The sequence below is a fragment of the Cheilinus undulatus genome, linkage group 19, assembly GCF_018320785.1.
Source record: "Cheilinus undulatus linkage group 19, ASM1832078v1, whole genome shotgun sequence".
In the NCBI taxonomy this organism is placed as follows: domain Eukaryota; kingdom Metazoa; phylum Chordata; class Actinopteri; order Labriformes; family Labridae; genus Cheilinus; species Cheilinus undulatus.
In genome coordinates, this window is record NC_054883.1 from 7,377,594 (window position 1) to 7,391,067 (window position 13,474).

The following is a 13,474-nucleotide window of genomic DNA, read 5'->3' on the forward strand; positions in this document are numbered from 1 at the left end:
AGGGGGTAACAGGATGCAAAGTTTGTACTCTGCTGTCAAATTCCCCGGTGCTAGCCATCCACCTCTGAATCATGGATGTAAAGCTTCCTACAGTGTTCAAAAATATATAGGAGAACATGCCAGAAGGATCTAAATGTCATTCTAAGTCAAAGATTTGACTTTTCTAGACTTTTTGCAAAGTAAACTTGAATTAGATTCCTATTTATAGCAGCAGCTTTGCATAGCACAGTGTTTGTTCTGCAGAGCGAGTGAAGCTGGGACCATAAGGTCTCAATGACACCACAAACACAGGTGGTCCAACCTCAGCTGGCAGCTGCGTGGGGTCTGATCTGGATGGAGTAGAGCGCTGAGCCGAACTTGTTTGCCAGAGGACACACGCTCCTCACAAAGAGAGACAGAGAGAGAGAGAGAGAGAGAGAGAGAGAGAGAGAGAGAGAGACGCCTGGACAGGTCACCCTGCACCATCAATCAGACCCTCCACAGCCAGCCGGGCCGCTCGGGGGTTGAAGCCCCGACGTGGGACAACATTTCCCCTGACCTGTTCGACAAGCCTGCTTAATTGTAAGTGGATCAATCGTGCTGCAGATAGTGAGAGAATGAGACAGAGGTCCACTGAGTGTGCATATTGATCTCCTGTCTAATGACCAAACCTGCTGCACACTCGGCTCCTAATAGACATCCACCTACTCCTCATGAGTGTGGGAGTGTTTCAGATCTTTTGTACTGAGTAGTCAAATAGCAGAAAATGGGAAGAGTAAGAATCAGTGTTTACCTGCATGCTCTGAGCATGCTCCATGGTCTCTGTGCCATGCTACCAAGCTGAATAGCATTAATTTTCAGTGCCATGAAAAAGTATTTTCCATCTTTCTGATTACTTTTTTCTTTTGCATGTTTTTCACACTTAAACGTTTCAGAACTCAAACAAATTTGAATACTAGACAAAGATAACCAGAGTTAACACAGAGTGCAGTTTTTAAATGAAGATTTCATTTATTAAGGGGAAAAGATGTCAAAATCTGCCTGGCTCAATGTGAAAAGCCTTATATCTTGCAACAACTGCAAGCAAGCATTTGAGATAACTGGCAAAAAGTCTTTCATATCACTGGGGAGGAATTTTGGCCCTGTCTTCTTTGCTAATTCAGCCACATTTGCAGGCTTTTGAGCATGAACTCCCTGTTTAAGGTCATGCCACAGCATCTCAATCGGATTTAAGTCTGGACATGGACTAGGCCGCTCCAAAACCTTCATGTTTTCAAAAAGCCATTTAGAGGTGGACTTGCTAGTGTGCGTCTGATCATTGTCCTGTTCTATCACCCAAGTGAGCTTGAGGCCTTGTCCACACAGAGACGAAAACATTATATTTCCATTTCATTTTGAAAGAGTTTTTCGTAAACGCAGGATTGATTAGGGAAATGTCTGCATAAGCACGAAACCACTGAAAACGACTGAAAACACTGTAGTACATATGCCAAGCCTGTAAGTGGTGCTGTATTGCTGCAACAGAAATTCACCAAAAGAGAGAAGAAGATCACAGAAAACTGCCACAAACTTTCTCCTGGTTGCCCTTCTGGTTGTTCTCTGCGTTTGATCGAAGAACATCTGGTGTACAGTATTTGCCGTGGTGGTAAAGGAGCATCACATTTTGCTGTCAAAGCCATGATAAGCTCAGTAGCTTCTGCAGCACAAACACAACCCTGTAATCCACCACTGTTGTTTGTGCATGCAGCATAAGTGGGCTATGCTATGTGTGATGTAATTGTTTAAAGAAAGATGTGGTTGGCTGTAGACGAAACAGTAAGCATTTACAGATTTGTTCACTCTGGGACCTGGTTTCAAAAAGGAGTGTTTACGGCCTCCCAAAACGCCGTTTCCGTGTGGATGAAACACCAATATGACAAAAAACTTTTGCATATACTCCTGAATTTGTCTTCGTGGGGACAGGGCCTCAGTCTGAGGTCAGGTACTGATGGTCAGAAATTCTCCTTCAGGATTTTGTAGTAGAGAGCAGAATTCATGTTTCCATCAAATAGTTGTCCAGGTCCTGAAGCAGCAAAGCAGCCCCAGACCATCAAACAACAACCACCAATTTAACTGTTGGCATGATGTTCTTTTTATGCTGTTTTATGTTTGACGCCAGATGTAACAGGCCAACTTTTGTCTCATCAGTCTCCAGACTATTTCTCAAAATATTAAGTCTCTTTCTAAATGTTGAATCATGAACACTGACCTTAACTGAGTCAAGTGAAGCTTACAGGCCTTTAGATGTTTTTCTGGGTTATTTTCTGACCTCCTGGTTGAGTTTTCGATGTGCTCTTAGAGTAGTTGGCAGGCAGGAGACTCCTGAGAAAGTTTTCTCCATTTGTGGATAATGGCTTTGTAACCCTTTGTCAGACGGGTTCTGTTCAGCTTTCCAAAAATGTGATTAATCACAGTTAACTGAATTACTTTGTCACTTAGGGCCAAGTAGGCTTGAATGTTTTTTTCCCCTTAATAAATGAATTCATCATTTAAAAACAGCATTTTGTATTTACTTAGGTTATCTTCATCTGATATTCAAATTTGTTTGATGATCTGAAACATTTAAGTGTGACAAAAACATAAGAAATCAGGAAAGAGACAAATATTTTCACAGCGCTGCATGCTTAACGGATATTGTGCCAAAAGTAGAGTTTAAAGTTTGCATGAAATGTAGAGACTGCTATGTTTATGTTCTCACTGTTGATATTCCACCTGTTAGCAGCAGCTAGCTAGTTAGCACGGTCAACAGGAAGTGGTTCCATAGTAAATAGCTGAAAGGGGGGGAAATTGCTGCATACCACAGCATAGCCAGATATGCTTCTGTCCATAAATCTACTCTCCTTTATATATACTGAGACAAGGACAACAATGGTCTAATCTAGCTATAACCTTAGCTTCAAACATGAATGACCATGGTGCAAACTATACCATAATGACTAAAAGATACATGAAGAGCAAACAGAGGAGCAACATTCAGGCACGAGAGCGAGCAAATGAATCACAGCAAAAGATGCAGAAAGTGGAGCAGTGGGAGAAAATCTAAATAAAAGCTGAAGTGAAGGCTGAGCAGAGATGCACAAAGGCTGAGGTTTCACTTCTTAAAAATGATATTAAGAAGAGTTGAGGGGCTGCACTGCAGCACAAGGGTCAGCGCTGTTGCCTCACAGCAAGATGGTCTCTGGTTAGCTTCCTGGTCAGGGCCTTTCCGGTTGCATGTTATGAGTGTTAGACAGCAGTGTTAATGTATAACCATTTAAGCTTCACTTTTCTTTCTCACATGAATGAACATTTATTCTAAACCAAAAGTGTTTTTATCAAACTCCTGAAAGTTAGTGCACAGTGTTTTCTTATTACAGGCAGCCAAAAAGAAAACAAATCCAAAGGGACGATGGGTCAAAAATTAGCAAAACTATGACTTCAAAGTGGAGTTGTCTGATCAGGAAATAAGTGAAATACACTTAAGAGTCTGGCAAAGAAGTTCATATGAGTGCCAGCTTTGAGTGCTTGGTACATTTGGTGCCAAAAATATTTTGGTTGAAAGCCCAGCTCTTACAACAGTGTCTGCACACGATTCCTGATCAATCCCATGTTTGGTTTTAAAAGCTTGATGCCAATATACGATGAATCCAGGGTTGTCAAAATACCAGAGCTTAAAAGTTAGATATCCATCCATCCATCTACCCGTTATCTGTGCCACTTATCCTGTTTTGGGACAGGGCGGGCTGGAGCCGATCTCAGCTATCAGTGGGCCAAAGACAGGGTTACAACCTGGACTTGAGACGGGCAGCCATAGGGCTGACATGCAGGGAGAAAGGCTGCTCAAACTCAAATCTATGGGCAATTTAGAGTCATCATTTCACCTAATGAGCATGTTCAGGTCTGTGGAAGGATGTACCTAGAGAGAATCCAGAGAAACTCTAAGGCTTGATGGGTGATGGGGAACCATCCATCTAAGCAACCAGTATGGGGTATTTTTTGTTTTTGACTAACAGAAATTAAAACATATTCCTGCACAAACATGCTGGCCAAGTTTCAGTGCTCTCTCTTTCTTTTGCACTGATTTTTTTTTTGTTAAAAATATGACTGAAGATCCGTAGTTTTCATGGCTTTGTTGCTCTGAAATACAATTATTCTTGAAAATAGCAGCGACTGTATCATTTTAAAGTTAGGCAGCTTTGGCTGAATCTAATATTTTTCTTTATCAGACTAGTTTAATTGGAAGTGTAACCAAAGCCATTGTCGTCAGTGTGATCTCAACTTTAGCACACAAAAACAGGCAAAGAAGAAGAGGTTATAAGCAGGCCATGCAGTGTGTAAGCATGAGCGAGAGCTGGACTGGATTCAGACTCACTTTCTGGCCCGGTTCTGGACGGCCTGCTGCTGCTGCTGCTGTTGTTGTTGCTGCGACTGCTGCTGCTGGACCTGCTGGGAGGGGGCCGGCCTCTTACGGCTGGGCTCCATCACCGGGGAGGGCAGGCCTGGCCGCACCGCCGGGCTCCCTCCATAGGGGGGGCCAGGGGGGCCCATGGGAGCTCCCTGGTGGGGCATCCTCGCTCCAGACGGCATACCGGGACGCTGGAGATAGAAAACAGGAGAGAGAACCGGTCACAAGTGTGAAAAAAAACCTCCTCTACATTGTCCTCCGATGAATTATAATCACAAATTAGTGCTTCTAAAAATAAAACAAAGGCAACATTTGATCTTTTGAAACTTTTATGCATCTGCGTTTGATTGTTCTGAGTTGGATTTTAGAAGAAGTTTTTTTGTAAACACTTATTTTATCTCACAAAAACCTGAAGAGGGAGGCAACAAAAGCTGTGTTTCCATCAAGCACTCTGGTTTGGCTCAGTTTGGTTTGGTACTGGGTGCAATTATTTGTATTTCACCATCAAAAGTTGAGAAAGGTGCAACAACTGATCCATACTGTCCCAATTTTTAGGCCCCTTTCACCTTTCCCTGGGGTACCAAGGGAACCTTTCCAACCCTAAAGCGTGGAGCGAGACTCTAAGCAGTCTGGTGACTGGTTGAAGATCTTCTTCCCGTGCAACAGAGGTAATGATGGAACATGTGTCATATTTTATAATGAGCTAATCAGCTTTTCTGCCTCATTTTGTCATACACAAAAAGGATACACATTAAAGGATAATGTGATATAATAGTTACCATATAAACCTTGTAGCAGAGAGGTTAGATTGAAGAAATTTCTCAGTTTCTTCAGTGTAGTGATAATGTCGTTTATGAACAAGCCTATTCTATGAAAGTGAGGAGACGCTGATTTGAGGGCTTGTATTCTTTTTCCATTTTTCTTGATGTGTAACAAACAAAAAAAGCAAAAATGTTGAAAAGCAAAGAGTGTTTGTTTCTGAAAGACCAAATGTGATCACTGAGCAAAGCCAAGTGAGCTGGATCTGTAAGGGCGCACTCACACTCAACATGGTTTACTCCCTTGGCCTTGGCATGGGTGGAAGAGGAGATGAAAACACACAAGCACCGATGCTCAATGTGCATGTGGCGTGTACCTGATACAGAAAGTTAGGCCTTTCTCAAACTCCCTCGTCATTCTACTTTGTCTGATGTCATGAATGAAGCTCCAATGTTAAGTTGTAGGGTTAAAATTCAGCAGCAGGCTTTGGTACTCCTGCCATTGAAACTGTATCTTCATATAGTTGATCTTCTACCTCTGAATAATTAGGTTGTCCACATGAATAATATTATTCAGACTGATAAAAATCTCTTATTTGGTAACACAAATTTGGTAACATTTCTTCTTTTAAAACATTTCATAATTTCAAGCTAGGTTCAAAAGATGATTTATTTTATCAGTCTCTGTCCTGATGTTGAAATTATTAAATTGTGCCACTTTTTCACCCCTTTTCACCACCATCATCCAGTATTGCAACATATTTTGCAACTTCGACCAATTTTTGCCACTTTTAACCAATTTTCTCAAGTCGTTGCCACTTTCGATCTTCACCACTTTTTGGCCACTTTGAACCTCTTTTTGCCGATTTTAAATCTTTTTGCCACTTTTTTCCCCCATTTTTGCAAATTATCGCTACTTTTGACCAAATTCCAGCATTTTTTGCCACTTTTAACCCCTTTTTCCATTTCAAAGCACCTCTTTAATGCCTCTTTATAACCATGTTTGCCAATGTCTTACCACTGTTAATCTTTCACCCACTTTTTTTGCCACTTTTAACCCATTATTGCGGCCCTTTTGCCATTTTTAACCCAGTTTTGCCACTTTTTAGTCGCTTTCCATCCATTTTTGCAAATTATTGCCACTTTTGACCAAATTTCAGCATGTTTTTAAACCACTTTTAACCCCTTTTTGCCGTTTCAAAGCCTCTCTAATGCCACAACCATGTTTTCCAATGTCTTACCACTGTTAATCTTTCACCCAATTTTTTCCCCCTTTTAGCACATTATTGCTACCCTTTTGCCATTTTTAACCCAGTTTTGCCACTTTTTAATCATTCAACCGATTTTTGGAAATATGCACTTTGACAAAATTTCATGCCACTTTTAACCCTTTTTGCCATTTCAAAGCCCTTTCATGCCACTTTATAACCATGTTCTCCAATGCCTTACCACTGTTAATCTTTTACCCACTTTGTTGCCACTTTTAAGCCATTTTTTTCCCTCTATTTTGCCACTTTTCACCCATTATTGTTGCCCTTTTGTTATTCTTAACCCAGTTTTGCCATTTTTTAGTAACTTCTATGTCATTTTTACATTATTTTGCAGAGGTGGAAAAAGTACCCGACTTAGTACTAAAGTAAAAGTATGGTCACTTTGGCTAGAATTTCATCAAAAAAAGTAAAAGCACTTGTTCTATAAATCTACTCAAGTTAAAGCAAAAAGCAAGTTATCTAAAGCTTTAAGCACTGAGTAGCTGCTTTTTAATACCTAAGGGGATGTCACAGTGATATATCATCTTTTCTTAATGTGCAGTAACTACAGATTTATATGGATCCCCAACCAGGTTGGTAATTATAAAGCGTGACTCAACCTGAAGTTAAGTGCAACGTTTGTTTTGGGTTGAAATGTGGAATAATGTTCTAGCAGTGTGCTGCTGACTTTTTTACTCAATACTTGATGCTTTTAAAATGCAGTAAAGTAGAAAACTTCCCCTAAAGTATACTCAAGTAAAAGTAGAAGTAGGGATTTTTAAAACTACTCAAAAAGATACAAGTATGCAAAAAAACAGCATGATTACAGTTATTTGAGTACATGTAATTAGTTACTTTCCACCCTGGTCATTTCACTGTTATTAAATTAATCAACTATTTTGTTGCTTTGATAAGTGTCATTATGATTTGGGGCAAAAACAAAATGTGCCCCTAAGTTCTCCCCTGTATCCCCCTTGTGGGCAGCCTTGTGATACAGCTGTCTTTAACTTATTTTGATTTCTTAAAGTTTGAGCAGCTGAAAATGTGGAATTTAAACCTCAGGAGCGTCTCCCATGACAAACAATAAAAGGTGTTGCACTCGTTCAGTTAGTCAGCATCAGCGTAGACTCGCTGAAGAAGGGGTTAATTATGCTCTCTCAGAGTTTAGGTCTGTAGAGGAAGGGTGATGAGAGAAGTTTGAGAAAGGCCCTTGCTCTTAACAATCATTTTAATAATGGTGCAGTGTTAGAAAGCCGTTTCGGACCAAAAGCACTAAAAATAAGCCACAAAGCTAGTAAAGTTGCTCTGACATTGCCTATGTAATTCTCCACTGAGCTGACCCTGTCAGACCGTCTTGTTAGCTGCATGCGCCATATTATAACATGACGACGTATCTGTGCTTGGCTGGGGTTGAGCAAAGTGAGCACAGGCCAGCAGGGGACTGGGGAGGGGGGGCAAGCATGCTTCAGCATTACTATAAGAGCGTTACACCAACCCTAAAACAGATCTTCATTTTTCTAACTTGTACTACAAGGGTCAGAGTTTCTCTAAGTTCATGCTTGGATAAATAAAGACTTATCTGCCAACATAAACAACCAGATTGAAAATGGACTGTCTCCAACCCTTTGTAACCTTTCCATAAACTTTAAAAACAGATAAGACGGTGAACATGAACACACATTAAGCAATCTGTGACGTCAAAATTACACAGTTTCTTTGTATTGAATCTCTTGCTTTCTGTTTTTGTTGACATTAGGGACCAACGTGAAATTGGGGCAAGAACTTTGAGCCCTTAAATTGTCCGACTGCCAGTGCTGTGAGTCATTTTCAACTGGATCTAAAGCAGTCTGCATTTGCCTTGTGTCTCAGTTAAAGAATTCCATGACATTATTCAGAAAAGGCAGAAAACAAGAGAAGATGATTTTTTTTCCACTCTTCATATTTTCCTCTTGCTGCATTTCCCATGCCTGCAGACAGAAATCAAGTTTGACAGCTGAAAAAAAAAAAAAAAAGATAGGATGAAGATTTTTTGTCACGCCACACACACATGCAAACTGAAACACACACACTCTTCTCCTAAACAATGCAAACAGTGTCAGAGTCCACAGTCCCACACTCCCATCTTGACGCCTGGGAACAACTGTGGGAAGTCTCACCTGTGCTTGTCACTCTCATGGCAGCAGCTGCCTCATTTTATTGTCTGAAGCAAATTGTGTGATTGAAGGAAATCCTTTGACTAAAGTCAAACAAAGACCCCCTTGTGTATGTAAAGAATCTCACCAGGAGGTTAGACATCTTACTAGAGGAATCTTTCATAGCGTCCTCATTATTCTGAAAGCATCAGCCATGGAAGAAAACTGTAGTCAGGTAAACTGAGCAATAAAGCAGGTAATAAAAACTATAATGTAATAACTGACATACTTCCAGGAAGCTCCCATCATTATTAGTGGTGAATGAATGAGAATGATGTACATAAAAAAAGAAAGGACAAAGTGGTTGGTGATTTTTACAGGAACCGATCAAAATGAGTTGACTGAAACTTGTTTAACCATTGGCAAAAACCCTCAGAAGCATAAATGACAATTTTTTTGTGGCATTACTTCTGAGGTTGTAAAACTGGTTACAGTTTTTCTGGTTGTGAAACTAGCTGCCTTTGGATGTTCCCCACATGCAAACTCAACCCCGACGCCCCAGGGTCAAGCCCTAAGAGCCCTGCGTAACTGGGGCCGAACCCTGTCGCGAGGGTTATGGTTATGGTTAGTCAGGGGGGACAGCTCCGGACATCAACCAGGCCCCAGCTTAAATTCCAAGAGACCCAACTGGATGTTCCCCAGGTGCTTACTTGGACCCAGATGTCCCGGGGCCACCCCCTCGGAGCTGTGCTTTGTTCACCATGGCCAAGCCCCAATGTTGGGTTAGGGTCAGGCCTGGGGGACTGGTCTGAACATCGGCCGGAGCCCAGGTCTAGTCCAAAGCAGCTCTACTAAATGTTCCAAGGCACAAACTTAACCCTAGAGTTAGGTCTGGGGCCCTGGGTGTGTCCCAATTTGTCCAACTGGATGTTCCCCATGCGCAAACTCAGACCCCAAATTCTCAGGCCACCCCCTTAGAGCCCTGCTTTGTTCACCAGGGCCAATGTTGGGGTTAGGTTTAGGTTGGTGGACTGGTTTAGGCACCAGCCCGGGTCTAGTCCCGAGCAGCCCTACTGGATGTTCCCCAGGCCCAAACGCAGCCCCAGGGTTAGTGATAGGGTTCGGTCTGGGGCCTGGTGTGTATCCCAAGTTGTCCATTTGGATCCACAGGACCTTTGTGGCCATGTGCAACCTTGGCCACAAAGGTCCTGGGACACTCGTGGCAGAGCTCTGTTTTTTCTCACCTGGGCCAAACCCTAATGTAACGTAAGGGCTATGGTTAAGGCTGGGCAAGGGGAACGCTTCGGGCGTTGGCCGGGGCCCTGGTTAAGTTCTGATTGATGGGTGTTTACCAGGTGCTAGCTCAGACCCTGACATCCCGGGGCCCTGCTCCTTTCAGAGGGGCTAAACCAGGGGGACTGCCTAGGCATCGGCGTTTAAAAGTGAAAACATGACAAGATACATGAAGGAGAATGTGAAGGAGAGGAGGGTGGGACAGTCCTGTGTGGATGAAGTGGGAGAAGTCAACAGACAAAATGTCTTAAGTGAGTCTAAAAGCTATTGCTCATATAGTCCTGTCATTACGGTAGTATTCAAACTCATCAATCTGTGACCGTCTGTCAAAGAAACTTTGAGCTGACACACCCACACAGGCCTGAGAAATGGTCTAAACTACCACAGTAAACTGGTTTGAACAAGGTTTTCTTATAGTTATGAATGTTTATTTTCATTCGGAGTTTTTAGATGATTGACACATCAGATTTTGATACCACATTTAAATTTTCTAGATTTTAAGCCAAGTTCCATCAGGCTTCCCAGAATGTCAATATTCAAATTGGCTTGTGTTGATTGCTATCACTTATGCCCTATTTTACCATAAAGAAACAAAGTTTGTATGTTGTTAAAACTTGATCAGGATATTCTACACTCTAGCCACAAGCAAAAATTCTTATCAATGAATTAGTTTCATGAATCACCCAGCCAAAATTGCGATTATAACAAAGCCTACATGGGGAATGTTAAAAAGGACACCCAAGAGTCCCATTGGTGGCTTACTTTAGCCCAGAGACTGTCTAGCAGGTTAATCCAGCCCTGGCTGTTGTGTGCTCTAAAACAATACATTTTAAATTGTTTATCAAAGGGTGTGTAGATAAAACCATATCCTATCAGCAGATAAAGCGTTCAGTAGGAGTGTAGAGTTCTTAAATACACTGCTTCAGTAAATGGACTCAGGAAATACATCATTAGGCACAAATTAATTCAAAAATAGGATTGATTCTCTCCTCTATTCTTCTTTTTATTCATCAGAAAAATCTTTATCTTCTTGTTAGAGCAGCCATGACTTCAGAAACCAAAATATTAAACCGTCACCTTGTAAAAGAAAAAATGTCCTCTTTCAAATCGGCACAAAAAGTGCCAGCTACATTTTGTAACAGAATGGATTAATGTTTGAGAGAGAAGGACAACTGAAGGATACAAATCGGAGAGTTTCATAACGGCACATTTGCTCACGTTTTTCGTTCATTTCACAATGTTTACCACGGCTGAATGTGCACGTATTGGATTTGATCTTTAGACTGACAAAGCAACAGAGAGAAATCTGCGAAACAAACAGAGAGGAATGTAATAAAGAGCCAAGAGGGCACAAAAGGAAAGTGGGTATGAAATGTAGAAGCATGTGTTCATAGAAATATAATCAAAAGAGAGTATGACAGCATACGTGGGGATAAGACTGACGTGTTTTGTGCCCTTTGAAATGGTGACCAAGCAGAGATCCTGCGATAAGACGCCCGAGCAGCCGCTGCTGTCACTCCGATTGAGTTTGTTCAGCGAGAGGGGGAGGGGACGTCAGAGTAAGAGCAACTGAGAAGGCTCAGCGAGCGGGAGAGGATAAGACAACATATGGTGGGGGGCCTCCTGCTTGAATGTTATCACCTTGTGAAGCTTTAAGAGACCCCCTTCTTTTCCCGTCTACCTCCTACCCAAGCTGGACAATAAACCCAAACAGACGACAGACTTCTGTTACGACCGTCTGTCTGCACAATCTGAGCTTTTCAGATAACACATTCAGAAAAAAAAAAAAAAAACACGGCTGGATAATGTTGTAGATGAGTTTCCCCTAAATCCACACTCACGCAGACACACAATGAGTGATACTCTATAATCTGACCTGCTGAACTGACTCCAACACTCTGCCCGCAGCTCTGCCAGCCAGCCAGCAATCGAATCTGCCATGTGGATGGATATCTGAGAAGTGTGCTGGCATCTCTGGAGGGATTCGAAGAGGCCAAACTTAACCCACACTGTGCTAAACATACGAGTCTGTGGGTTGTAACATGGAGGGTCTGTTCAAAAGCTTCCATGAGAGGAATAAAATCTATTTAATACTGAAGAGGAGGTTTATGAATGGGATGTTTAGATCTAAAACCTTCAATTACATTATCAACTTATTGATTAGAGTATTCAGAAAGTCAATTCACAAAGCCCAAATGCCCACTCTGACTCAAGCATGAACTGATAACATTTGGGGGCCATGCTGATTCGCTTTTCCATCACCAGTTTGGCCAAACCAAGCTGCGCTCCAATTGTCCCGTTTTAGAGCAGGGCCAAAACGAGTCAGCTCCACCCTTAAAGCAATTTGCCCGGTGGATTTAGCCCTTCTGCTACTGATATCCCCCATGATAAATTATCAGGGCTGCCGTACCGAGTCAAACCAAGTCGAGCCAAGCTGGGCCATGTAACGGAAAAGCCTCATATGTCTCAAAAATTCAGGTTGTGCTGCAGTAATTATATATATATATATATATATATATATATATATATATATTCATAAATGCTATTGTGAGTCATTGTGGTCATCAAGGAAAGCGCAGAGAATAGTGATAGCTTTGAAGCGGACATTTCTCAACTCAAAACACAAAAAATACAAAAGATGAAATATTAACTGGGCCTGCATGTTCATCCAATGTTTAATAGGTTCTCTGTGGATGCTTTTCCACAACAGCAGAGAACAACTGTGCCAAACCAGGTCATGCTGTGATTTCTTGACATAATCAAAAAGGCAATGTTTTGAACTATTTACAACTATGCCAAGTAATCAAAATACAAGAATAGAAACATTCTTACGCTTCATTTGTGTCCAAAAGCACTAAGATATCCATTCATTTTCAATATTGCGTATATTGTTCAGGGTCACCAGGGCTGGAGCCTATCCTAGATGTCATTTGGCGAGAGGTAGGGTACGCCCTGGACTGGTGGCCAGTCAGTTGCAGAGCTGACAAAGAGAGACAAACAACCACACCTCACACCTACAGCCAATCTAAAGTCTCCAGTTAACCTCCAGTTAACAAGCATGTCTTTGGTGGTGGAGGTACTCAGAAAGAACATGCAAAGTCTGCACGGAAAGGCCCGGGCAGCAAACAAGGAACTTTTTTGCTGTGAGGCAACAGTGTTAACCCCTGCACAACTGTAAACCTTTCAAGTACTGCTAAATACAAAAATAATTGCCAGACTGTCCATTTTGGCAGCTGGATAGCTGAGTGATTTACATTGCTGACTTTGGTACAGGATTTTGGGGGCTTGCATTGTTAGAACATGATCAGTATCCAATGTGGGCCCATGGGCAAGGTCTTTAACACCTATGTTTATTCACCTGCCTATGTGCTTTGGACAAAAGCATCTTCAAGATGACACTGAGCTTCACTTTTCTAGCCATCTGACTATTCAAAGCGCTCCCACACCACCAGGTCATACCTACCAATTCATACCCTTTCACACCATTCACACACTGATGGGGAAGGTTTCTATGGAGGATTGGCTAATCCCATCCAAACGCATCCATTCCCATTTAAACACCACTGACCAAGCAGGGAGGCTAGGTGTCTGGCCCAAGGACACATCGACTTGTGACCACAGGAGCTGGGGACTGAACTC

General features: G+C 41.9%; 1 protein-coding gene across 5 annotated transcripts in view; it reads right to left on the reverse strand.

Moving 5' to 3' along the window:
- The window catches only part of smarcd3b (SWI/SNF related, matrix associated, actin dependent regulator of chromatin, subfamily d, member 3b), an 89,625-nt gene that overhangs the window by 33,999 nt on the left and 42,152 nt on the right, over positions 1-13,474 (reverse strand). For all 5 annotated transcript variants that reach the window (XM_041814231.1, XM_041814230.1, XM_041814229.1 and 2 more), the window contains exon 2: positions 4,370-4,593. In XM_041814231.1, the coding sequence (XP_041670165.1) occupies positions 4,370-4,593 (224 nt within the window). The remainder of the gene's footprint in view (positions 1-4,369; positions 4,594-13,474) is intronic.